Here is a 24,476-nt window from a genome sequence, read left to right as displayed (position 1 = left end):
ATCCTCACATTGGTGATGATAGGCAGATCCCACCAGCCAGAGATGCCTGGAGTCCTATCTCCCCAGACTCACGGTGCCCAGATGCAAGGAAGCTGTTACTCGGCTGCCATCTTGCTCCGCCTCTCACCAGTCTGTCTTTCATACAAGTTACTTTGGATTAGATTCACATGAACTGTATTGAGAGTTCTGGTTTTCCCATAACATGTTTGGCTCACAGTTTTGACAATCTTTTTCATCTTTATCAAGGTGAAGGGAAAAAGGCACTGAATTATTACTTATCTGTAGTCTTTGATAGTACATAGTTAGGTTGCATATCGTTTCATTTGTTTTAAACTCATACATGTTCTTTTACACTTACCTCATATTCATATTTGAGGGTGTGTCTGTTTCTTATAGAATTATAATATAGTTTTTATAATAACTCTTTGTTATCATGTATGTTAATACCTTGAAAAAAAATACCTTGCTATATATATTGCAAATATTTTTCCAGTTCGTGTTCTGATTTTGCTTATGATATTTTTATACAGTTAAAATTATTAATTATTTATTTATGGTTTTTCTTATGGTGATTTACTTAGTCTAGACTTAACTCCAGAATGTATTACACAATTTAAGTCTAATACTTTTAATTTTTACATTAAATCTTGAGTTTACCTGGAATTATCTTTGATATGATTAAACTTTATATGCAAGTGACTAGGTAGCATCAATATTTTTAAATTAAATAATCTGTCTTTCCCCAAATTAAGATATGCTATTTATTGTCTATTAAATCATTATAAGTACTTGGATTTATTTCCTGTCTCTCTAGTCTATTTCATTATTCTTCCTATCTTTTCTAGCCCCAGTATCATACTGCTCTCTTCTTGAGTGTATATCACTCTCTTTTAAAAATAAGACAAATTTTGTCATTACTTTCTTTGTACAGTTTTCTGGACTGTTTTTGCAGTGTTTTTTTAGATACAGCACTACTTTGAAGAAAACATCTTATTGTAGTGATTGCTTGCAAGGTTTGAAAACTGATGTCCACATTCATATTCTATAGTTTAGAGACGCAAGCATAATTTTTGCTCATAGGGGATGCATAAGATTGTGATACTACTTGAAAAGAGTTGCATGTAAGTAAGGGGTAATGGTGAAAGATGTTACTGGAAAAGTTAGTAGAGGCCAGATCTATAGGACTTTTGAGCCATGTTTTAAGGAATTTGAAACTTATTCCTACGTTTAAAGAGAGTCATTGAGAGGTAAAAGCAAGTGATAGAACGTGAATCTATTTATGTTTTAGAAGGTATTCTGTGTACAATTTGGAGGATGGGAAAGACTAGGAAAGAGAATGTGGGTGAGATATGGACATGACCATGAAGAAATTGAATATATATGTATGCCATGGAATATTATGCAGCTTTAAAGAAAGATGGAAACTTTACCTCTTTTACGTTTACATGGATGGAGCTGGAACATATTCTACTTAGTAAAGTATCTCAAGAATGGAAGAAAAAATATCCAATGTACTCAGTACTATTACGAAACCAATTTACAATCACTCACACTTTCATATGAAGAATAGATCACAACTATGGCCCAGGATGAAGGAGGGCAGAGGAAGGTCGGGAGGGGAGGGAGGAGGTCAGATCTAGGGAGGGTGAATGGTGGAACCACACCTATGGTGCATAATACAAGGGTACATGTCGGATCTATTACGTATAGAGTATAAATGTCTTAACACAATAATTAAGTAAATGAGATGAGATATACATTAACCAGTGTGATGTAAATGCTCCTAATTCTATATGAAATCAGCACATTGTACCCCATAATTCATTCATGTATACGTGATCTATGTGTTTATGATTTAATAAAAAAATTAAAAAATTACTATAGTATATTAAAAAAAATTAAAGTGATGGGACTTTTGGAATAACCTTTCAAGTCCTTCATCTCCCCTTTCTGTAGGCTGAAAGTTTAGAACTATTGGTTAAAACAATTCTTTGTTTTAAAACAATGTTTGTCTTGAAAATTTTAACTCTAGAGTGTACCTTTGTCCCTTCTATTGAAAAAGTAATTTCAGAAAATAGGATCCGCTTCTTTCAAAAAAGACATATTTCATTAAAGAGGAGAAAGTAGTTTACAAATGTATTTAACATAAATAAGAATTTGTTAAATGTAATAAAGCTAAAAGTTTAAAATGGTCTGCACAAGTAGAAATGAGGAATTTCAGTGAACTTATGTTTTCCTTTCATTTCTGTGTCATTATACAAGTAATTTTACAAATAAGTCACTAGAGAATTTTTCTTGTTCTTCATTCATTTAATACAGAATTAATTGTACTATAATGTGAACTATGTTGTAAAAATTATCTTACTAATGTATAAATCAGTTTGTGCTGCTACTATAATTTATTGAGAGTCACCAGTTAGGAACTTACTGTGTGTGTCTCTTTCCTGCTTCTTAGCAATTAGAGGAATGCCTTGTAGAATTATATTGGTATTTAATTTCACCTTACAGAGTGGTTAATGTCTGCACAAACACATCCTGTGATATAAAAAACCAGTATTCACTAAAATTTAATTATAATTGGTTTTTGTTTTCAAAAGCTCTTTGTAAAAATGTTATTACCTTTATATTTCCGAAAATTTCCTAAAACAGTGAACTTTTATGTTGTTTATTTAAAAAGAATAAGTTTTGACACACCATAAAAGTTAATATTGATTAATTTTGATATTATTGAATGCATTTTTGTGTTCAGTATTGCTGGCACGGTGAAGAGAAAAAGAGTTTAATAAGATGAAAAAAGACACAGAGAATTGCAAAGTAGTTGGAGAAATGGGGAATATACATATTAGATATTGAAATGATATTATATTGAATGTTACACACAAAATAGATTTTACTGTTTGTTTGTTTATTCAACAGTGACCTATTTAATGCATACTATAGTTTAGTAATTGCCTTAACACAGTGTTTTACATTATATGTTGATTGCTATATAAAGTTACTAAATTCTTTTTCACTCATTATTTATTTAAGGAATATGGTTGTTAACAAAAGGAGTGGCCTGGTGCCGTGGCTCATGCCTGTAATCCTAGCAGTCTGGGAAGCTGAGGCTGGTGGATTGCTTGAGCTCAGGAGTTAGATATCAGCCTTGAGGAAAAGTGAGACTCCGTTGCTATTAAAAATAGAAAAATTATCTGGGCATTGTGACAGGTACCTGTAGTCCCAGCTACTCGGGAGACTGAGGCAAGAGCATTACTTGAGCCCAAGAGTTTGAGGCTCCTATAAGCTATGACACCACAGCACTCTGTCCAGAAAAAACAAGATTAGCAACAAAACAAAAGGACTGTGTTTTAATTATACTTCATATGCCTTTTGTTCATGGTATTTGCAGAGTATGTTTATAATGATTGACATATACAATTAAACTTATATTACTTTATATTATATTCTTAGAAGTTTATGCATCAATAACTTATAGAAATAAATTTTACATGGAGGATGTTATGCTTTTACCCAATTAATTTCTATCTTATTTATAACTCCTAAGCAACATTTTCTCAAATTCTGACTGCTGTTTAAAATTTAAAATCATCTTTCCTTTAAGTATTGAAGAATAAAAGAAATAGAATAAAGCTTAAATTTTACAATGTAGGGTTCTGTAAGACAGTTCTTTATGCCATAGAAAATTAATGATTGATCACCTTCTCAATGTTGCTCTTCTATTTTGAATTATATTTTAATTGGGTAAAACTAGCTATATTTGCATTTTGTGCTTATGATGTAAAGACAAGATTTAAATTAATTCTAATAGCAGAGGTTCTTAAAATTTAGAATGTTACACTACTAAACTTAAATAATCTCTCCATGAGTGTCATTTTACATGGATAGTATCATAAGACAAGGAATGACAGATTTAAGACCTTCCTAGCAGAGGGAAAACTAAATTATACGACTTTTATTAAGGCATAAATAAACCTATTATCCATTATTTGGAATACTTATTAGTAGAAAGAACACTGACAATTTTATTTATCAACATTAAACAAAATTATTAACTACAGACCCGATTAATTCTACCAGTAAGCAGGCCATGTTGGATATGCTGGGACCTTAAGTCCATTATATGAGAGGAATGATTACCAAATCCTGTGGGGAAATAAGTAATTGTAGTTGTAAAATTTTAATTGCCTTGGAATAAGGCAAATTTTATTTTCTTGTTTGAGAATGTAAATAGTATGGCATTAAGGTAGCAAGCTTCAGTAGTCGTAAATAGGAAATGGATTTCTTTTAGATTTTAAAACAGAGAGATGTGATAAATTTTAAGTGTCATAGCAGTCCATGTGAATGGCATACTCTAAATACAAACAAATTTCTTTAGCTACATTGTTTAGTAAGTGAGCTATTTTCTGTATTCCTTTTTTCATATTGAAGAAAAATGTTAGAGGGATATTTTTGAATGAATTGCTGCAGGTGAATAGGAATTACATAATTAAAAAAAACATTTTCATCATATTATGATCAGCAGTGTTGTGAAATGAACAAGAGACCATCACATTTTTTTCTACCCTTTTTCTTTGTCTTTGAAGATCCGAATTCCAGAATTTGTGGACATTTACTTATAGGTACAGCCAAGAATTCTTTTGCAAAACTTATGGATAAAATTAGTCTGGCAATGGAGTGTGTACCTTTGCACAGTAGCAGGAGTATTACATATGTAGAAAAAGATTCCCTGGTTCAGAGGCTGGCCCGTGGACTTCATAAAGTAAACACACTGGCCTTGAAATATGGTTTACATGGCCATGTGCCCATTATGGTATGTATGTAATTTTATTTAATAGTGATCTTAGGATGTGTAGATTTAATTTTGAATCAACCTAAATCGTAGTTAAAATTAGTTGTATATGAATTTATCTAGATTTTCTTTAGATTTCATGTCAAACTTTAATGTAATAAATAAAAATTCTTATGAATAAGTGTCTAAAATATCAAAATGCAAAAGTCATGACATTAGTTCTGAATTTACCGTATTCTATAAATATACTACAACAGAATTGTGTAAGTCATAAAGATTGTCAATTCTGTTTTTTAGATGTCCAGTTTATTTCTTTTCTGTAGGTGTTCATTTTATATAAACCAAATCATTTGGTAAAGTAAAAAATAAAGCTTTCACCTCTAAGATTCACTAATAGCTAGTATTTTTTTTATATAAATTAAGCTACACTTAATTTGGTAAAATGGTCATTGCTATTTATTTATTAATACATCTGTAGTTACTGCTTGTGAAATTGCACTTGTTTAACAACAGAAAAGCACAGCATCATTACAGAAGCAAATATTTGGATTTACACAAAGACTGCATGCAGCAGAAGTGGAACGCCGCTCACTGCGCTTAGAGGTCACAGAATTCAAACGAAATGTGAACGAAATGAAAAAGGAGCTAGACAAAGCCCAGGGTCTCCAGATGCAATTAAATGAATTTAAGCAATCTGTAAGTATGTGTGATTTAGGGAACTATTACTTTGGTAATATCTATTCTTCTCTCCCCCCCTTTTTGGGTTAATTTTTATTATATTTGATTATTCAATTAATTTGATCTCATTAATAGGATTTTTTTTTCTTTACTAAAAAAAAAAAAATCATGGAGCCTGATGTTGGTAGGGAGGAGGAGAGATTTCTCCTTTTCTCCTCTTATACTGAATATTTTGAGTAAGTTAGATTGGTTAGTTTGAAATCCAGTTGCCTTTCCAAAGAAATGTTCAATTTGTGTAACTGCCATCAAGAATTTATGTGTATTATTTTAAATAGCAGAAGCTAGCTGAAAAAGAAAGGCTATATGCCAAATATCATTAGATCAAGATCAAAATGTATAAATGTGTGAAGCACAATAAAATGAATATACCTATATATTCTATTTGCAGTGGGCTTAGTTATAATAACACTACTGTTTTTATGGGCATGGTGGTACATGCCTGTAGTCCCAGCTACTTAGGAGGATGAGGCAGGAGGATCACTTGAGTCCAGGAATTTGAGGTTGCAGTGAGCAATAATGATACCACTGTACTCTACCTGGGGTGACAGAGTGAAACTCTGTCTCAAAAAACAAAAAAATATGCTTTTTTTAACGTGGATATAAGAACACAGAGATAAAAGATTACCCTGAAACTTCAAAACTGTATACAAATTGTAATAGCTAATATAAAAGCAAATATAAAATTTATTTCTTAAACCTAATAATAAGCTAATTTTAGATGGAAGGAAGATGTTATTTTCTTCTCAAAAATTAGGAAATGTACCTGAAACCATTCATTTTTCACTGATAACAGTCAAAATATATTAGAGAAATAAAATACCTATTTATAATTGGTTTAAAATTATAACATAAATGAAAATATCCTGCCCACCAAAAGCTATTCAGTACTTTCATTTTTTTGGAATACCATATTCATCTACTGATAATTATTCTTTAGCAGCTAACTCCCATGATCTCATGTGTTTTTTTTTGTTTATTTGTTAGCTTCTTACAACTGCTTTTACATATCATATCTTTCTTCTACATTGCTACACTTGCTTCATCTTGTTTATTTGCAGATGAATAAACAGAATTGAAGCAGTCTCTGGGAGGGAAGAATAGAGCATAAAGAAGCTAAAATTAGCTAAGTTTTTAGATAAATGAAAAATTTTGAAGTATTGGGAAGAAAACACATAGATTATTAAAATAAAGGAAATCCTGCATAATGGTGAGGAATCTTGCTTTATAGACATTAAATGAATTGAAAAGGACAAAATGGTCTGATAGCAAGGAGCAGTAATTTAAAACAACACAACAAATGAAGAATACAAAAATATCTTTTCACAAGACCCAGAGAATAGAGTGATGTTAAGAAAAATAAATATAAGTGGGAAGTAAATGATGAGTATACCTACCTGTAAAGTGATGTAATGGATATTGGAAACTAAGAAGGGAGGAGTTGGGGTGGTGAGGGATAAAAATTTACCTATTGGGTACAATGTACACTGTGTTATGGGTACTCTAAAAGCCCTGACTTCGTTATTATACAATTCATCCATGTAACAAAAAACACTAATACCCCCTTCATCTATTGAGAGAATAATAGAAAAGAGAAATATAATTTTATATTGTGGCATGTACCAGCCCAATGCTGAGGGTGTCTGTTAGAGTTGATATTTTGAAATTAATGGGTTTGGTTGTAATAGGACAATGTGGAGAGTAAGACAGCTGTTAAGAGGGAGTAAAAATATGAGTGTTGTATAAAATATCAGCATTGTGCAAGCATTAGTGATATACTCTTACTAGGTGACACTCAGGAGATGAGAAAGCTTTCCTGTGTTCCTTGTGGCAATTCTCATTAATTTATATAAACTAAGGTAAATCAGTAGGTATTTACTTTTATGCTACACTATTGCCTTTAAACATTTCTTCAGTGTTAGAAATGCATTATATATTACCTTGAAAAAGGAAAGAAGTGTGAAGTAGCAAAGAGGTAGAAGGTAAGGGAATTGGTACCAAAATAAAATTGAGTGCTTATATAATATGAAGGGACCCATGTAATAAATTTATCCTCTGGCATAGTTCCAGCAAAAATCTTTCTCTACATTAACTACATGTTTGCTGCTGTTGGCCCATGAGGAAAATGTGACTATGCACATTTCTTTTTTTTTTTTTTTTTTTTTCACAGTTTTTGGCCAGGGCTGGGTTTGAACCTGCCACCTCCGGTATATGGGGCCGGTGCCCTACTCCTTTGAGCCACAGGTGCCACCCGACTATGCACATTTCTATTCTTGTCTTATTTGTCAAAAAATTCAAGAGGTAAAGTCTGCATTCAACTGCAGTAATTTATGTATGCAAGATGCCTAGAATCAATAGGATATTTATTCTTTCCCCTTAGATCTTTTGAAATTTCAAAATTTATATTGTTATATTAATCACACCTCAATCATATATTAATATTGTTATATTAATCCACCTCAAATACTTTTTAATAATGATAAAGTTATAAATCTTAAAAAAATATATGTATAATGTATATTTTTATACTATGCATGTTTAAGTGGCCTACATGGTTGTAGCTTTGCACATACATTTCTCAGGCTACCTACCTTTTGTGAAACATTTTTCTCTGTGCTTCAAGATGTCTCTTTGCTGTGTTTTTTTTTTTTTTTTTAAAGACACATTTATTCAGCGTCATGATCAGACTATTACATTTAGCAATCAACAGCATGGGTGCAAAAAAAAAAATTTTTACATTAAAACCCTTTGTTGGAATGCTTTACATTTTCCACAGAACAGAAACTAAAATAACCTGTTATACAATTAGTCACAAATACAGTCCTTGAGTTTTTTGCCCATACACATGAGTATTGTCTAAAACATGTCTTCTTTGTAGCAGCTAGGCCCTGCTACCACTGTGCTTGGCTGAGTTCACAAATCTGTTGTAACCTGTAGCTTCCCTGTCACTTCTCTGGCTCTCCTCTCCTGCTAAGCTTTGTTTCCTGGGAATAATTAAAACCTTCTGCCACTGCCATAACAACTGCTGCTACTGGAACCACCATAGCCACCTTGGTTTCGTGGTTTGGCAAAGTATTGGCCACCACCACCATAAGGGCCAGAGCTTCTGCCTCCAAAATTTCCTCCCTTCATAGGTCCAAAATTTGATGACTGATTGTTGTAATTGCCAAAATCATTGTAACTTCCACCACCTCCAAAACTGCTTCCATCATTACCAAATCCATTGTAGCCATCCCCACTGCCACCATATACACCACCACCATGGCTGCCACCAAAGCCACCATGACCACTGAAGTTTCCTCCACAGCCAAAGTTGTCATTTCCACCAAAACCACCTCCACGACCCCCACCAAAGTTTCCAGAACCACTTCGACCTCTTTGGCTGGACGAAGCACTAGCCATCTCTTGCTTTGACAGGGCTTTCCTTACTTCACAGTTGTGGCCATTCACAGTATGGTATTTCTGAATGACAATCTTATCCACAGAATCATGGTCATCAAACGTAACAAAAGCAAAGCCCCTCTTCTTGCCACTGCCTTGGTCAGTCATGATTTCAATCACTTCAATTTTCCCATACTGTTCAAAATAGTCTCTTAAGTGATGTTCTTCAGTATCTTCTTTAATGCCACCAACAAAGATCATTTTCACAGTTAAGTGGGCACCAGGTCTTTGAGAATCCTCTCTGGAAACAGCTCTCTTTGGTTCCACAACTCTTCCATCCACTTTGTGTGGCCTTACATTCATTGTGCATCCACCTCCTCCATGGTGGTGCATGTGACAAACCCAAAGCCCCTGGAGCACTTGGTGTTTGGATCTCTCATTACCACGCAGTCTGTGAGCGTTCCCCATTGCTCAAAATGACTCCTCAGACTCTCATCAGTCGTTTCAAAGCTCAGCCCTCCAATGAATAGCTTCCGCAGCTGTTCGGGCTCTTTAGGAGACACTGACTTAGACATGATGGCAGTGGTAAGAGAGACTTTAACGATGCTTCCTTGGCAGCAGCCACAGGCAGAAAGCTCTGTGTTTGTTTTGACTAATTTTCATTTGTTTAAATGTTTTGAACAGGAGGTGAAATACCTCTTACCTTGGATTCCACACCCTTTAATACATGGCTCTGTCTAGAACTGTAATTAGTTATACCTGAGCAGATTGCTGTGCCCTCCAAAGAAGTCATGATATTTTAAAAACTGTGTTATATATTATGGTGTAAAGTTTTATCAGCAGATATTTGTGCATGAATGTTCTTTTATTCAACAAATATCAAACATCTACTGAGTGCTGGGCACTCTTTGTATTGGGTGAAAAAGCTAAATGAGGTCTCTGTTCAGTGGACCTATGTCCTTACATACATGTTTGGGGCAGGGTCTGAAGAGTCAATTAAAAAGATGAGATGAACTTAGATCATGGCAATGATTGTGAAGATAATAAAACATGACAGAGTGAGTGGGAGTAGGTGAAGTGTAGTATGGTAGGATTCACCAAGGAGAGGACATTTGATCAGGGAGACCTGAAGGAATTTACTACACTAAATATAGACATTTTAGGTAATAATTTAAGAGTGTAGGAGCTTGTTAAAGGTTTTAATTCTCAAAATCATAATCTTTATAAAAGGTGCTCATGTACATCTATTTATAATTTGAAATAAATTTTCTAATATTTTACTAAAAATGATAACTCATGGATATATGGCTATTGTACTTTAAAAATCAGAGTAATTTTTTATCTTAACTTATGCAATTAAGAAAAATAATTGTGTTTTAGTCATGTAACAGATGCCTAGAAATGTGCATTATATGCTTTGTTAGTAAATATAGTTCTGAAGAATAAATGATACAACAATTAGCATGTAACTGATTTTCCCCCTCCTTTTAAAGAAACTGATCACTCATGAGAAGTTTGAAAGTGCATGTGAAGAACTAAATAATGCATTACTTCGGGAACAGCAGGCACAAATGCTGTTGAATGAACAAGCACAACAACTTCAGGAGTTGAATTATAGACTTGAATTGCACTCCAGTGAAGAAGCTGACAAAAACCAAACTCTTGGAGAAGCTGTTAAGGTAGGAGAACCTCTCTCTTAGACTGGCTTATTTCCTTTTTATGTGACTCTTAGAGGGAAATTTATGCATATCTTCTGAATAGGGAATAGATACCAAGATGTGAAATTTTATTCTTTAACAGTTTATAAGAATAGCATAAAATATGGTTCTAAGACCTTATTACAAGCCTGCATTCCCATTTATTGGAAATGTAAAAGTAGAATTTACTTGCTGGTTGAAAACCAAGTGGGACTCTTTCAAAGTGATGATTTTCTTTTATCTTCCTTCCTTCTTTCTATCTATTTTTGTTTGTTTTTTAAAGAGACAAAGAGTCTCCCTCTGTTTTCCAGTTTGGAGTGCAGTGGCATGATCATAACTCACTTCAACCTCTGGGCTGAAGTGATCCTCCTGCCTTAGCCTCCCAGGTAGCTGAGACTAGGTGTTCACCACCATGCCCAATTTTTTTTTTTTTTTTTTAGAGATAGGATCTCACTTTGTCACCCAGGCAGGCCTTGAACTATTTTTTTTTTTAATTTAGATGATTCTTTACTAACATTTTTCTTTTTCTTTCTTTTACGTTCAGTAACTTTATTTATTTATTTTTTATTATTAAATCATAGTTGTGTACATTAATGCGATCACGGGGCACCATACACTGGTTTTATAGACCGTTTGACACATTTTCATCACACTGGTTAACATAGCCTTCCTGGCATTTTCTTAGTTATTGTGTTAAGACATTTACATTCTACATTTACTCAGTTTCACATATACCCTTGTAAGATGCACCGCAGGTGTAATCCCACCAATCACCCTCCCTCCGCCTACCTCCCCCTCCCTTTCCTCCCTTTGCCCCTTCCCCCTATTCTTAGGTTATAACTGGGTTATACCTTTCATGTGAAAGCCATAAATTAGTTTCATAGTAGGGCTGAGTACATTGGATACTTTTTCTTCCATTCTTGAGATACTTTACTAAGAAGAATATGTTCCAGCTCCATCCATGTAAACATGAAAGAGGTAAAGTCTCCATCTTTCTTTAAGGCTACATAATATTCCATGGTGTACATATACCACAATTTATGAATCCATTCATGGATTGATGGGCACTTGGGCTTTTTCCATGACTTAGCAATTATGAATTGGGTTGCAATAAACATTCGGGTACAAATATCTTTGTTGTGATGTGATTTTTGGTCTTCTGGGTATATGCCTAGTAGAGGAATTATAGGATTGAATGGTAGATCTATTTTTAGATCTCTAAGTGTTCTCCAAACACCCTTCCAGAAGGAATGTATTAATTTGCATTCCCACCAGCAGTGTAGAAGTGTTCCCTTTTCTCCACATCCATGCCAACATCTCTGGTCTTGGGGTTTTGTGATATGGGCTAATCTTACTGGAGTTAGATGATATCTCAAAGTAGTTTTGATTTGCATTTCTCTGATGATTAAAGATGATGAGCATTTTTTCATATGTCTGTAGGCCGTGTGCCTGTCTTCTTCAGAGAAGTTTCTCTTCAAATCCCTTGCCCAGCCTGTGATGGGATCACTTGTTCTTTTCTTGCTTATACGTTTGAGTTCTCTGTGGATTCTGGTTATTAAACCTTTGTCGGAGACATAACCTGCAAATATCTTCTCCCATTCTGAGGGCTGTCTGCTTGCTTTACTTACTGTGTTCTTGGCTGTGCAGAAGCTTTTTAGTTTGATCAGGTCCCAGTAGGGTATTTTTGAAGCTGCTTCAATTGCCCGGGGGGTCCTCCTCATAAAATACTCGCCCAGACCGATTTCTTCAAGGGTTTTCCGTGCACTCTCTTCTGGTATTTTTATAGTTTCATGTCTTAAGTTTAAATCTTTAATCCAGTGAGAGTCTGTGTTAGCTAATGGTGAAAGGTGTGGGTCCAGTTTCAGTGTTCTACAGGTTTCCAGCCAGTTCATCCAGCACCATTTGTTAAATAGGGAATCTTTTCCCCACTGAATGTTTTTAATTGGCTTGTCAAAGATCAAATAACAGTAAGTAGCTGGATTCATCTCTTGGTTCTCTATTCTGTTCCAGACATCTACTTCTCTGCTTTTGTGCCAGTACCATGCTGTTTTGATCACTTATCGATTTATAGTACAGTCTCAGGTCTGGTAGCGTGATTCCTCCTGCTTCGTTTTTATTGCTGAGTAATGTTTGGGCTATTCAAGGTTTTTTCTGATTCCATATGAAATGAAGTATTGTTTTTTCAACATCTTTAAAGTATGACAATGGAGCGTCTATAGGAATTGCATTAAAATTATATATTGCTTTGGGTAGTATAGACATTTTAACAATGTTGATTCTTCCCAGCCATGAGCATGGTATGTTTTTCCATTTGTTAACATCTTCAGCTATTTCTTTTCTTAAAGTTTCATAGTTCTCTTTATAGAGATCTTTCACGTCCTTTGTTAGATAAACTCCCAAATATTTCATCTTCTTTGGCACTACTGTGAATGGAATAGAGTGTTAACTGTTTTTTCAGCTTGACTATTGTTGGTATATATAAAGGCTACCAATTTTTGAGTGTTGATTTTGTAACCTGAGACACTGCTGTATCCCTTGATCACTTCTAAGAGTTTTGTAGTAGAATCCCTGGTGTTTTCCAGATATACAATCATATCATCTGCGAAGAGTGAAAGTTTGATCTCTTCTGACCCTGTATGGATACCCTTGATCATTTTTTCTTCCTTAATTGCGGTGGCTAAAATTCCATTACAATGTTAAAGAGGAATGGAGACAATGGGCAGCCTTGTCTGGTTCCTGATCTGAGTGGAAATGATTTCCATTTAACTCTATTCAATACGATATTGGCTGTGGGTTTGCTGTAGATGGCCTCTATCAGTTTAAGAATTGTCCCTTCTATACCAATTTTCTTAAGTGTTCTGATCATGAAGGGATGCTGTATATTATCAAAAGCTTTTTCTGCATAGATTGAGAGAATCATATGGTTTGTGCTTTTTAATTTGTTTATGTGCTGAATTAAACTTATAGATTTACGGATATTGAACCAGCCTTGAGACCCTGGTATAAAACCGACTTGGTCACGATGTATAATTTGTTTGAAGTGTTGCTGGATTCTGTTTGTTAGGATCTTGTTGAATATTTTTGGATCTATATTCATTAGTGATATTGGTGTATAATTTTCTTTTCTTGTTGGGTCTTTTCCTGGTTTGGGGATCAGGGTGATGTTTGCTTCATAGGATGTGTTGGGTAGTCTTCCTTCTTTTTCCACATTTGGAACAGGTTGAGTAATATAGGTACTAATTCCTCTTTAAAGGTTTGGTAGAATTCTGATGTGAAGCCATCTGGTCCTGGGCTTTTCTTTTTAGGGAGGTTTTGTATGGTTGATGCTATTTTAGAACTTGATATTGGCCTGTTCAACATTTCCACTTGGAAGCAAGTGTTGGAAGGTGACGTGCTTCCAAGTATTGGTCAATTTCCTTCATATTTTCATATTTCTGAGAATAAAGTTTCTTATAATATTCATTAAGGATATTTTGAATTTCTGAGGTGTCTGTTGTTATTTCGTCTTTGTAATTTCTGATTGATGATATTAGAGATTTTACTCTTTTTTTTCCTGGTTAGGTTAGCCAAAGGTTTATCTATTTTATTGACTTTTTCAAAAAACCAACTTTTTGATTTATTGATCTGTTGTATAATTCTTTTGTTTTCAATTTCATTTAGTTCTGCTCTAATTTTGGTTATTTCTTTTCTTCTACTGGGTTGGGATTGGAATGTTCTTCCTTTTCCACTTGCTTGAGATATCCCATTAAGTTAACTTCCTCTCTTTCCATTCTCTTGAGGAAGGCTTGCAGTGCTATAATTTTCCTCTTAGGATTGCTTTTGCAGTATCCCAGAGGTTCTGATAATTTGTGTCCTCATTGTCGTTTTGTTCCAAAAATTTGGCAATTTCCTTCTTAATCTCATCTCTGACCCATCTACCATTCAGCATAAGGTTATTTAACTTCCATGTTTTTGTATGAGTTTGCAGATTCCTGTTGTTACTGAGTTCAACTTTTATTCCATGGTGGTCCGAGAAGATGCAAGGAATAATTTCTATTCCTTTAAATTTACTGAGGTTAGACTTGTGACCTAAGATGTGATCAATTTTGGAGGATGTTCCATGGGCTGATGAGAAGTATGTGTATTCAGGTTTGTTGGGATTAAATGTTCTGTAGATGTCAGCTAAATCCAAATGTTGGATGGTTAGGTTTAAATCTAAAATTTCTTTGGTCACCTTCTTATTGGAGGATCGATCCAACACTGCCAAAGGAGTGTTAAAATCTCCAACTATTATGGAGCTGGAGGAAATCAAGTTGCTCATGTCTGTTAGAGTTTCTCTTATAAATTGAGGTGCATTCTGGTTGGGTGCATAAATATTAATAATTGAAATCTCATCATATTGAGTATTACCCTTAACAAATATGAAGAGACCATTCTTATCTTTCCTTACTTTTGTTGGTTTAAAGCCTATTGTATCTTCAAATAGAATTTTGCAACATCTGCTTTTTTCTGATTACCATTTGCTTGAAATATGGATGCCCATCCTTTCACCCTAAGTCTATATTTGTCTTTAAAGGTAAGATATGGAACGGATCACACCTGTGGTGCATCTTACAAGGGTATATGTGAGGCTTGGTAAATGTGGAATGTAAATGTCTTAGCAAAGTAACTAAGAAAATGCCAGGAGGGCTATGTCAACTAATGTGATGAAAATGTGTCAAATGGTCTATGAACCAAGTGTATGGTGCCCCATGATCATGTTGATGTACACAGCTATGATTTAATAAAAAAAAATAAAATAGAGGTAAGATATGACTCTTGTATGCAGCAAATATCTGGCTTGAGTTTTTGTATCCAGTCAGCTTACCTGTGCCTCTTTAGAGGACAGTTTAAGCCGTTCACATTATTGCAGAATATTGATAAGTCTGGTAATATTTGGGTATCGAGTTTTTCGAAAATCCAGTGTACATTTTTAATCCTATTGACACTGTGGAAGTTGGAGTTTGATCAAAAGTTTCTGAGTGAGTTTACTTTTGTGGTAGAGGATTGGGCTGGTCATTATGGAGGATAGGTCTGAGAATATCCTGAAGAGGTGGTTTGGTAATGGCAAATTTCTTCAACATATGAATGTCACTAAAGTATTTAATTTCTCCCTCATAAATGAAACTCAGTTTAGCTGGATAAAGATCTGGGGTTCAAAGTTATTTTGCTTTAGGAGATTAAAAGTCGATGACCATTCTCTTCTGGCTTAAAAAGTTTCAGCAGAGAGATTTGCAGTCATTCTAATATTCTTCCCTTTGTAGGTCATGGATTTGTTATGTCTGGTGCTTTGAGAATTTTCTCCTTCATATTAACTTTAGTGAAGTTAATTATGATATGACTGGGGGATGTCTTATTGGGATTGAGTCGTGCTGGGTTCTGAAACTGTCTGGTATCTTAATTTCAGAATCTCTTGGCATGTCTGGAAAATTCTCTTTCATAATTTCATGGAGAAGGGCCTCTGTGCTTTGCCAGGCCACGTCATCACTTTCAGGGATTCCAATGAGGCGGATATTAGCCTTCTTCGAATTATCCTGGAGCTCTCTGAGAGAATGATCCCTTTTTGCTCTCCATTTCTGTTCCTCTTTGAGAGTTTGGGAGCGTTCAAAGGCTTTGTGTTCAATTTCAGAAGTCCTTTCTTCTGCTTGCTCCACTCTGTTCCTGAGGGATTCTACTGTATTTTTCAGATCTTTGAGGGCTGCAAATTTTTTCTTTAGTGCGTCAAAGTCTCTGGTGGTTTTGTCTTTAAAGTCGTTAATTTCTTGAGACAACTTTTGAGTTTCTCCTTGAATTTCTAATTCCAACTTTTGAATTGCTGCTCGAATTTCTAATCCCAATTTTTTCTCCATTTTATTAGTCTTGTTTGCAATCCACATTCTGAATTCTATTTCTGACATCTCGGCCAGCTGTTTATGAATGTTATCTTCAGTTACATCTGCCATATCTTTCTTGGGGGTGTTGATGTATTCTGGTTATTCATGTTACCAGCGTTTTTCTTCTGATTCTGTCCCATGATTGTTTTACACCATTTGATTTTTCCCCTGGGGCTTTGTTGAGGACCCGTACAGTGGTATGGCCTGAGAAACTGGGGATGTGTTTGGTGTGGTGGGGCTAAGTGGTTCTGTCTTGTTTTCAGCTGGTCTCTGTTCGACCCTAGTGATACAGTTACTCTGGGTTGAAGTCTTAGGTGTGGAGAAATACCAGCATTTAAGTCACCCTGCCTCCCACAGGCAACAATTGGAAAAGGAAAATCAAACCTTCCTATAACCACACACCCAGGGCACCACCTGAATAGTCCTCGGGCGATTGGCTCAGTTCAAAAGGTCCAAATCAATTGTCTCAGTCAGCACCTGTCTCAGGGGGAGAGTTTAAAAGGTCTCTGGCAACTGGATCGCAGGGGTCTTGTGACTACTCAGATATGGATTGCTCCAGTGCTCTGTGGAGTCAGGAGGACCAACCGAGGAAATAGATCAGTCAGGGAAGTTTGATGCCTCCTTCCCCACCTTGTACCTCTGTCCCATGTCACTGATAGTCCCGCAGAGCTTTGCCCCAGTTGCCTGTAGTGAACAGAACTCTATTGGTTTGCACCTTCCTGAATCACAAGGAAATCTATTTCTGCTCAGCCAGGCGGCTGCGCTCTGCCTCTATCTAGCAGGGGGAGGTTAGGCCTGACAACCTCAGGTGCTTGATGGAGGCTGGGGGGTGCTCACTCAGTTCCAGCCCCGTGCCTGATTGATGTTACTGACAGAACAGAACAGAATAACTTTGCGGGAATTTGTTTCTGTCCCTGCTAAATTCCCCTGTAGAAGAGAAGCTGTTTTGAGTTCTCAGAGCCTGCACCTCAGGCCCTGTCTTTGCTCCTGTAGGTTTGTATTTGGTTACCTGTCAGTCCTAAGGCCTTGAACCCTTGGCCTCAAGTGATTCTCCCACCCTCACCTCCCAAAGTACTGGGATTACAGGTGTGAACTCCTATAACTGAAGTATATCTTCCTTGTTCCTTGCTTTTAGTTCTTTTCCTTTTCTTATCCCCCCCCCCCTTTCATGTATCTTTTGGATGGTTTTTGGGTCTGGGTTTCTTTGATTCTTACATAAATGTATATTTGGAGAGGAGGGAGATTTTATTTATGAAGATTTCTTCTCCCTATGTTATGTTTATGGCCAAAATATTTAGAAGGGAAAAGAAAAGTTATAATCTAAATGTTGACATTTAGAAAATTTTACTATGGATTTAGGACTATGGTATTTTCTAGAAATGTTGGTTGCAAAATACAATAGAATTCTAGTTTTTGATTATAATATTTGTAGATTTTTCATTAGTGAGATTATCCAATTGGTATATCAGGTATAATTTACAAAAATAACACAGATTTATTTTAATATCTAAATAGTATTACTATTAATCATAATATAGCCAAAATTTATTGTGAACTTCTTGTTTTCCAGGCACTATGCTATATACTTTATGAACAATTACCTCATATAATCCTTACACAAACTCAATGGGATTATTATTGTTTTGTAAATGAGAAAATTGAGATAGAGGTTGCATAACTTGTACTACCATTAGTAAGTTATAGATCTAGGGAGTCAGATTTCACATCTGCTTTCCTATCTACTTGTTTTATATACTGCTGTCATTGACAGCGTATATGTGCCAGACTCTGTGTTACTTCTTCTACATGATTATTTTATTTTATTCTCAACCCTATGGGATAGGTATTATTGTTATTATTTCCATTGTTTTTTGAAGAAATTGAGAGAGTTCATTTGACTTTCCCAGGGTCTCCTGGCCTATAGATGTCGAAACTGGGATTTAATTTTTAGAAAAATAAGAAAATATTGAAATCTAAAAGAAGGAAACAAATGAATTTAAAGAGAAAAATATATATATCCTTAACAAAGAAAAAACTCCAGGATATTATTTTTGCAGATATGTGTATTTAATTGAACCATTTGAATTTGGTACTTTCGTTAGAGAAAAACAGACAAATGCCAGCAATTTCAAATAAACCTAACATATATAATTATCTAAGTGAGAATAAGCTTAGATATTGTTTTATAAATTATTTGTATTACTTAGTAATAGACTATGAACATTCTTACTAACTGATATGATTCTATAATATCAATCTTTTTTCTTTCTTTACTTTTTTAAATATAAGCAATAAATATTCATTGTGGAAAGATAAGAAAATATAAATGAAGAAAAATGAAAATTAAAATAATCCCATATTATATAACCAGACATATTTACAATTTGATGTGTATTATTTACCATTTGTGTATTTGTATACTTGATGTGTATTATTCAAGAGTTTATATTTTACTAATACAGAATATAACCAAATATAGGATAATAAAATATAATTATACTATTATACTGTTTTAAAATAATATATTTTTTTACTTTCCTTAAACATAATGTCAAAGATTTATTTCTATGCTAATAAATGTAGTTGTATCTTTATTTAATGGTTGATCGAATTCTTCTGAATGTATACTTTTTCTTTTTAATGGGCCAGTAAAATGTATATTTATAGATATGTGAATTGATACATGTATACATTGTAGAATGATCAAATCCAATAATTAACTTTTATTATTTCCACATATTTATCATTTCTTTGTGGTGAGAATATCTCATAGCCAGTTTTTTTAAAGCCATTTTGAAATATACAGTAAATTATTATTAACTATAGTTACTTTGCTATACAAATAGATCACCAGAACTTGTTCCTTCTGTCTAACTGAAGTTTTATACCCTTTGACCAACATTTTCTCCCCCCCACCCACAGCCTCTGGTAACTAACTGAATGTACCATGTTAATATATTAACCTAATGTAACATTGTAGATTTAGATTCATTCTAGTTTTTTTGTTCTCCTCTTCTTCCTTCTGCTGCTGTTTTTCTTTCTCTTGCTATTAGATGTAATTCTGAAATGAGCAATGCTGTAGCTAAATATTTATGGCCAAAAGCCACGTATGTTTTGAAGTGTACGTATTATCATTTGGCCTATAGCAATTACATTCTTTCCTAACATGTGTGAAAATTGGATTTTTGGTTCAACTGGATATTACTATTTAATTTTTTTTGCCAATTTGATAGTTAATTGTTACATTAATTTTTATTTCTTTGATTATTAGTCAAGTTGAACATTTTTGTAAGTATATTGGTCATTAAACACTTTTTATATTCTGTTAATAGGAAATTAACTATGCTCTGAAAATGTATCTAATTGTGTGATATTGGGATTTTTTTTTCTGTAATAGTTTGTAGTTTTTATTTAGGTAAAACATCTTCCAGCAGATAAAAAGCAGTTCACATTAATTTCTTTATAGTGCCAGTAGCTTAAATATTGTTGTCAGAAGTAGAAAATTGTTTAATTACTGTCTCTTAATTAGAACTAGCAGGTGGTAATGTGAAAATGCTCTCTTGTGGGAGGCAACATGGTTCAGTGGAAAAAACACTGGCCTTAGAACAAATAGTCTCAAATTCAAATTCCATTTATTACTTGGGCAAATTACTTAATATTTCTGAGCCTGTTTCTTGTTTTATAAAAATAGGGATAATTATACCTAATTTACAGGATTTTTATGAAAATGAATTTGAAATGCAAGTATATGCTTGATCAATTTTTTTTGTGTTTTTATAATACTTTAAAAGTTCTTTTATGATGTTCTGTGCATTATTTTTTTTAAACAAAGTATATTGTTTATTCTTCTTTGTAAAACAAAGTAAGATCATGCATAGAAGATTTAGAAAATATAGAAGAAAAACAAAACAAGTTATTCATGATTTATTATCTGAAATCAACAACCATTTTTAACATTTTGAGATTTTTTTATTTTTAATCATTTCTTTATATGTCATAGTTATTATAAATCATACTCTTGACTAGATGCTCAGAATTGCCTTCCATTATGACATAGCTAAATTTTGGATAAGACACTTCCTGTAATAACAGAAGTGGATTAAAGAGTAAAAATAAATTTCAAGGACAAAAATATAATAAAAAAATAAACAAACCCCAGTATGTGGAAATCAAAGTTAGTGCCGTGAAAGGATGCTGGGTTTACCTCGGAGGCAAATGTAGGTTGAGCATCCCTAATCTGAAAATTAGAAATCTGAATTGCTCCAAAATCCAAAACTTTTTGAGCACTGATGTGATGCTAAAAGGAAATGCTTATAGGAGCATTTCAGATTTTAGATTTTTAAATTTGAGTTGCTCAACTGGTAGGTATATATGTATGTAAATATTCCAAAATTCAAAAAAATCCAAAATCTGAAGTGCTTCTGTTCCTAAGCATTTTGGATAAGGGATGTTCAACCTGTACCAGCATTAATACTGGGAATAGGAGACTAAGCTGTGGGCTTCACTGGAAAATAGAACTTAAAGCTCTGGCATTAAGGAATTGCTTAATAACCTGAAAAGGATAATTCCGGGTCAGTAGTATTCCAGTGCTCTGGGCAAAATCTAATGAAAAATTCTCTCTGGAAGAAAGACTGCCTAATTTAGTTCCTTCTGAAGCTACTGTGGAGTAACATCAACTAAGTAACTGACACAGATAGTCAGATACATTAATCTTATCTGCAGCCACATTGCTAAAACTCTCTTGTCAGTTTTAATACTGTCTGTACTTTCTAGGGTTTTCTGCATAGGCAATCATATTATTTGTTCTATAGTGACAGTTTTTTTTTTATACTTTCAAACCTTATACCTTAGTTTTCTTTTTTTTTTTTGTTCCTGCCTTATTCACTGGCATAGATACAATATTGAGTAGGAGTAGAGATGGTAGGGATCCTTATCCTGTTTCCAATCTTAAAGCGAATCTTTCTCAGATTTTTCCATTGGGCAGGAAATTTGTTATAGGTTTTATTTTTTTAACTTTTTTTTTTTTTTTTTTTTTTTTTGTAGTTTTTGGCCGGGGCTGGGTTTGAACCCACCACCTCCGGTATATGGGACCAGCGCCCTACCCCTTTGAGTCACAGGCGCTGCCCTTGTTATAGGTTTTTAGTTGATAGTCCTTGTTGGGTTAAGGGAGTTATCTTCCTAGGTTGTGCATAATTAAAAAAAAATCATAAGCCAAGGGTAATGGCTCATGTCTATAAGTAATCCTAACACTTTGGGAGGCTGAGGTAGAAGGATTGCTTGACATTAGGAGTTTTGAGACCAGTCTGGGCAGCATAGTGAGACCTTGTCTCTACCAAGAAAAGAAAAAGTTCTCCCAAAACCATGAATAGAAAATCAATTAGACTATCTAGATAAATTGTTTTTCGATTCCAGGCTATATACTGAATCATTTGGGAGCTTTTAAAATACTGATTCTGGAGGTTTGAAGATGGCAGATGATAAGCATTTCATGCCTGCCTCCTGCACTTAGAAGAAAAGTAGTGTATGGACAATCACACTTCAAATACATTATCCAAGAGAAAATATTGGAATTCAACAGAGAGTGACAGGAAACATTAAACATGGGGAAGGAGAAGGAAGATAGGCGACCTCCCTGGCCGGGTTCAGGTAGGAGCCAGGAGTGATTTCCCAGTGTGGGGTGAGGGTGAGTGAGACTTCCAGCTGCCCTTATCCCCACCATGGAATTGCATACTGCTGGTCACAAGAGAATCCCTTGATTCTTCCAACCCTTGTAACTAACACACGAAGCTTCTGGGAGACTGTGGGATACAACTGTGGGAATTTGTGTTGGGTCCCATACATTTTCTGAGAAGCAGCTACAGAAAGGTGCCATTTTAAAACCTAGCCTTTGGAAAACTGCACCCTATCCTGGGTCCCAGTAGCACTGGGACTGAGGTGTTAAGAATACTTGTGCTCACCTGCTAAGAAAAAGCTTGGGGGTACTCCTTCAGCCAAGGCTAAGAAGTGAGCAAGGTGTGAGCTGAGGTGCTAGTGCCAGGGAATGAGCATTGTTGGATCTAAGACAGGGACATGAACAGGAAATGAGTTGTAGCTGGGCTATGGTTGTGAACTGGGTGGGGGCTCCTGCAACCAGGGCAGAGGTGCAAGCTTAGGCATAGGCTACTGCCACTAGGGCGGGAAGTTGAGCTTCCCAGGACTACAGCATAAAAGGGATGCACATTCCTACATGCTGATTAACGCTATGGCCACCAAGAATAGCCACCTTCTCTAATTGTGGGTTCTCAGCATGGCTTCTATGTCCACTCACTTGAGTACTCTCTTGGGGCTTAAGGATCAATCCAACCCTACCCACAGTGGCTTACCTGCTGTCACCACTGGGGACCTGACCACAGGCCTATCTATTCTTGCTCCAAAGTAGATCACATAGTTTGGGGTCCTAAAGGTTGTCTACTCTAATCTACAACCTTGGGCACCTGAGTATTCTCTTGGGAGTCTGAGGCTGAGCTTAGTCTTCTAGCTGCTACCACTCCAGGCGGCCCCTTCCTGTAAGTGCCACCTGAGGGCCTGGAGACTGGCTTACCTAGTTCATTGCAGCCACTGCTAACATCAGTGTACACACCACTTAGGTCTCAGAGAATTGTTCACCACTGGCTATACCATTGTCCACATCACACTAACTGCCTAGGGGTCTGAGAAGCCATCCACCCACCTAGTCTACTATCGTTTCTAGTGGCATTTGAGCAAGCCACCTGGAGTCCCAAGCATTGTTCAGCAAATAACCACCAATGCAGGTATTAGGGTATACCACTTTGGGATACAAAGATAGGCATGCTTAGCCCATTACTAACACTACTGAGGGTTGAAGACTGACCCATGTGGGATCCTAGCCTCCAGCACAGCTTCACTACATGCTCTATTAATAACTGTGCCCTAATTGACCAAGAAAATCACAGTTGCCGCTTATGCTGTTTACAGCCAAAGAAATCATAGAGACATTACTGCACACACCCTAAATCAAAACCAAAGTACTCTACTCAACCAACACCATAGATACATCTTTAGGAAAAAGTCCTCTGCTACAAAAGTAAAATAAAAAATAGGAAAAAATAACTGTTATACTAAATGTGCAGATATTAATGTAAAGACTCAGGAAATGTAAAGACATATGAAAAATCAAGAAAACATACCTCCTAAAGAACACAATAATTCTCCAATAATAGATTGTAATTGAAGAAATTTTCCAAATAATTTGAATAAAGAATTTTAAATTAATTTTTAAAGAAGCTCAGTGAGATACATGAGAATTCTGAAAACAGTACAAAGAAATCAGAAAAACAATCAGATATAAATGAGAAATTTATCAAAGAGAAAAATATTTTAAGAAGAACCAAATTGAAATTTTGAAATGGAAGATTTATTGAAAGAAATACACATTTGAAAGTTTCAGCAATAGGCTACATCAAACCCAAGAAAAGCTCTTAAAACTTGAAGACAGATCTTTTAAAATAATCCAGTTAGACAAAATAAAGAAAAAAGAATAAAAATGAATGAGCAAAGCCTTCATGGCATTTGAAACAACATAAGTGACTGAATTTACAAATTATCATTGTACCTAACGGTAAAGAAATAAAGGATTGGAAAACCTATTTAATGAAGAAATAGATGAAAACCTCCCAAGCCTAGCAAGAGATTTAGACCTTCTGATTTAGAAACACGAGGCTTAATGATTCCTAGGCAGATAACAATGCAAAAAAGGTTACTCCATGGCACATTAATAGCCACACAGTCTAAAGTCAAAGAGTGAATCCTAAAAACAGGGAGAGAAAAGTGTCTTTTCACTACAAAGGAAAGCCTACCAAACATCACATTACTCAGCCAGAAGAGAATGAGATGATATATTCAAAGTTCTGAAAGAATAAAAAATGATCTGTCAAGCAAGTAAAATTATACTTAATAAATAGAAGAGAAATAAAGTTATTGTCA

General features: G+C 34.9%; 1 protein-coding gene and 1 pseudogene across 2 annotated transcripts in view; one reads left to right on the top strand and one right to left on the bottom strand.

Moving 5' to 3' along the window:
* The window catches only part of CCDC171 (coiled-coil domain containing 171), a 473,803-nt gene that overhangs the window by 205,478 nt on the left and 243,849 nt on the right, over nt 1–24,476 (top strand). Inside the window, exons 19-21 of the mRNA XM_053574177.1 lie at nt 4,584–4,810; nt 5,303–5,485; nt 10,399–10,584. Of these exons, the coding sequence (XP_053430152.1) occupies nt 4,584–4,810; nt 5,303–5,485; nt 10,399–10,584 (596 nt within the window). The remainder of the gene's footprint in view (nt 1–4,583; nt 4,811–5,302; nt 5,486–10,398; nt 10,585–24,476) is intronic.
* LOC128573772 (heterogeneous nuclear ribonucleoprotein A1-like) lies at nt 8,372–9,480 on the bottom strand (annotated as a pseudogene). The gene has a single exon (XR_008376543.1). The product of XR_008376543.1 is annotated as a heterogeneous nuclear ribonucleoprotein A1-like (transcript).

This window comes from Nycticebus coucang, chromosome 2, assembly GCF_027406575.1.
Source record: "Nycticebus coucang isolate mNycCou1 chromosome 2, mNycCou1.pri, whole genome shotgun sequence".
NCBI lineage: Eukaryota > Metazoa > Chordata > Mammalia > Primates > Lorisidae > Nycticebus > Nycticebus coucang.
This window is presented reverse-complemented; position numbering and strand designations above follow the sequence as displayed.